We start from the raw sequence: 3,134 nt of genomic DNA, 5'->3' as shown, positions 1-3,134 counted from the left end.
TTCACAAAGTTCACCATACAGATAATGCCTCCACAATTTTAAAGCAGAAACAATAGCAGCTAACTCCAAGTCATGTGTAGGATAATTCAATTCATGATTCTTCAATTGTCTAGAAGCATATGCAATTACTTTACCATTTTGCATCAAAACACATCCTAGACCCTAATGTGAAGCATCAGTGTAAATCACAAAACCTTCCCCACCACACGGAATAGTTAACACTGGGGCTGACGTTAACTTTTTCTTCAATTCTTCAAAACTTCTTTGGCATTCCTCACCCCACACAAACTTTACTTCTTTCCGGGTCAACTTTGTCAATGGCAATGCGATACTAGAAAACCCTTGGATGAACCTCCGGTAATAACCTGCTAATCCCAGAAAACTTCTGACTTCTGTCACATTGGTAGGCCTTTCCCACTTCACCACTGCTTCCACTTTTGATGGGTCAACATAAATACCATCCCCAGATACTACATGCCCCAAAAAGACAACTTTATCAAGCTAAAACTCACATTTGCTGAACTTAGCAAAGAGTTGTTTTTCCCGTAACATCTGTAACACAATTCTTAAATGCTTTTCATGTTCATCCACACTACGAGAATATATCAAAATATCATCGATGAAGACAATAACAAAAGAATCAACGTACCGATGAAATACTCGATTCATTAAATCCATAAACACCGCTGGAGCATTGGTTAACCCAAAAGGCATTACCAAAAACTCATAATGACCATATCGAGTTCGAAAAGCAGTTTTTGAAATATCACTATCCTTTACCTTCAACTGGTGATATCCTGACCTCAAATCAATCTTAGAAAACACCTTTGCCCCTTGCAACTGATCAAACAGATCATCAATTCGTGGCAATGGATACTTATTTCTGATGGTCACTTTATTTAACTATCTGTAGTCAATACACAACCGCATAGTACCATCCTTCTTCTTAACAAATAACACCGGTGCACCCCACGGTGAAATACTAGGTCGAATGAAGCCTTTATCTAGTAAATCTTGCAACTGTATCTTCAACTCTTTCAATTCTGTCGGTGCCATTCGATACGGAGCAATAGAAATTGGAGTTGTTCCTGGTACCAACTCAATGGTAAAATCTACCTCCCTGTCCACTGGCAACCCTGGTAATTCTTCTGGAAACACATCTGTGAATTCCCTTACCACTGGTACATTTTCAAGTGTCATATCTTTATTTTCAGTATCAACCACATAAGCCAAGTAACCCTGACACCCTTTCTTCAATAACTTCCTGGTTTGTATAGTTGAAATGAGACAGTTTGGAATAACATTTCTTTCTCCTGCAAATCTAAATTCTGGCTCCCCTGGTATCTGAAATACAACTTCTTTCCGAAAATAGTCTATTGAAGCATGATACGCAGATAGCCAATTCATACCCAAAATGATATCAAAATCTGGTATACTCAACGGTATCAAACTTACCTTTAACTGTCTATCTCCCAATTGTAAAACACAATTCCGGTATTCATTTGCAACCACTACCACTTATCCCTTTGGTGTAGAAATAAACAATTTACTATCTAATGATGAAAGTGGTCTACCCAAATGCATAGCAATAGATGATGCAACAAATGAATGGGTTGAGCCAGGATCAATAAGCACAATAACATTTCTATCCAAAATAGAAAGTGTACCTGTCACCACTTTTGGTGTTGCTTGAGCATCCTGAAGTGTCATAGCAAACACTCTTCCCTGGGCTTGCGAACCACTTGTAACACCCTTACCTCCTCTTGACAAGTTCCCCTGTGCAAAACCTCTAACAGAACCAGCAACACTGCCCACTGAGGTCATTCCTGTCAACATAGGACAATCTCTCTTCCGATGACCCGGCTGATGGCAATGATAGCACTCTTCTACTTTCAAGATAGGACAATCCTTCTTCTGGTGACCTTCCCTTCCGCACTGAAAACACCCCCTGCCAGTACCACGTCCTCCAAAACTACCTTGTTGTACAGATTGTTGTTCGAAAAGCCCTTGACCTCTTCCAATACTTGATGTCTGGCCTTGAGATTCACCACCCCTTCCCCTTCCATACCGCGACCTTTGACTTTTCTGACTTGCAATTCCTTCACCTCCTCTTGACTGTAACGGCTCAGATCTATTTCTTTTGTATTGTTCCCTTCTTTCTTGCAATTCTTTCACATCCCTTTCGGCAATCATGGCTTTATTCACAAGTCTGTTATAATCTGTTTCCTCAAACACTGAAACTCTAGACTTAATAGCCGCCTCTAAACCATCCTGGAATTTTGTACATTTATCTTCTTCATTCTGTACAAACTTGGGTGCGATCCTCGATAAAGCTATAAACTTAACTTCATAATCAACCACAGACATTCTATCTTGTTTTAGGAGAATAAACTCCCGTTCCTTCTCTTTTCTGTAAATTGGAGGGAAATATTTCTCATAAAAAGCTTTAACAAATGGATTCCAGAATATCACCTCTTTCTCTCCTGGAGTGAGCAACAAATGTTTTGTCGTGTTCCACCAATAGCTAGCTTCATTTTTGAACATAAATGTAGCTAAGTTTACCTTCTGGTCTTCTGCTGCACCCATCACTGCAAATATCGATTCCATTCTTCTTACCCACCCCTCTGTTTCTTCTGGTTTGGTAGTACCTGAAAATTCTGGGGATGTTAACTTGATAAACCTCTCATACTCAGAGCCTTTCTTCCATTTCTGTTGTCTTTCCAGCCTTTCTTGTATCATCATTTGACTCGCCATAAATAGTTTGTCTTGTTCTGCCAAGTCTATTATAGCCATTTCCATTTTCTGCATACCAGTTAAGCACTCCTGTTCTCTTCTCATACCACCCTGCATAGGTTGTTCTACTTCAGCCTCAACAGGAACATAAGTGGCTTCACCCTCAGTTCCATGATAACCACTTTCCCTTTCCATTTCTTTTTATCTGCAATGAATCTCAAATATAACAACATATATATGATACAGAATCACCACTTATGTCTGTTAGTATAACATTAAGTCAAATAAATGACTCTACTACACACTTCTTACTGCCACTGCCAGTCTAGACTCTTATGACCTCCAGAACCTAGAAAACCTAGGCTCTGATACCAAAAGTTGACACACCCCAACCCAATTTA

At 39.5% G+C, this 3,134-nt stretch overlaps 1 protein-coding gene across 1 annotated transcript; it reads right to left on the bottom strand.

The window, feature by feature from the left end:
- Positions 1 to 1,518: 1,518 nt before the first annotated feature.
- LOC132280836 (uncharacterized) lies at positions 1,519 to 2,928 on the bottom strand. The gene has a single exon (XM_059782590.1). The coding sequence runs from the start codon at positions 2,926 to 2,928 to the stop codon at positions 1,519 to 1,521; it is 1,410 nt and encodes a 469-aa protein (XP_059638573.1).
- Between the last annotated feature and the right edge of the window lie 206 nt (positions 2,929 to 3,134).

Source organism: Cornus florida, unplaced genomic scaffold (genome assembly GCF_030987335.1).
Source record: "Cornus florida cultivar Cherokee Brave unplaced genomic scaffold, ASM3098733v1 CherokeeBrave_3.0.0_Hap2_Chr11, whole genome shotgun sequence".
Classification (NCBI taxonomy): domain Eukaryota; kingdom Viridiplantae; phylum Streptophyta; class Magnoliopsida; order Cornales; family Cornaceae; genus Cornus; species Cornus florida.
The sequence above is the reverse complement of the archived record's forward strand: the minus strand, read 5'-3'. Positions and strand labels throughout refer to the sequence as shown.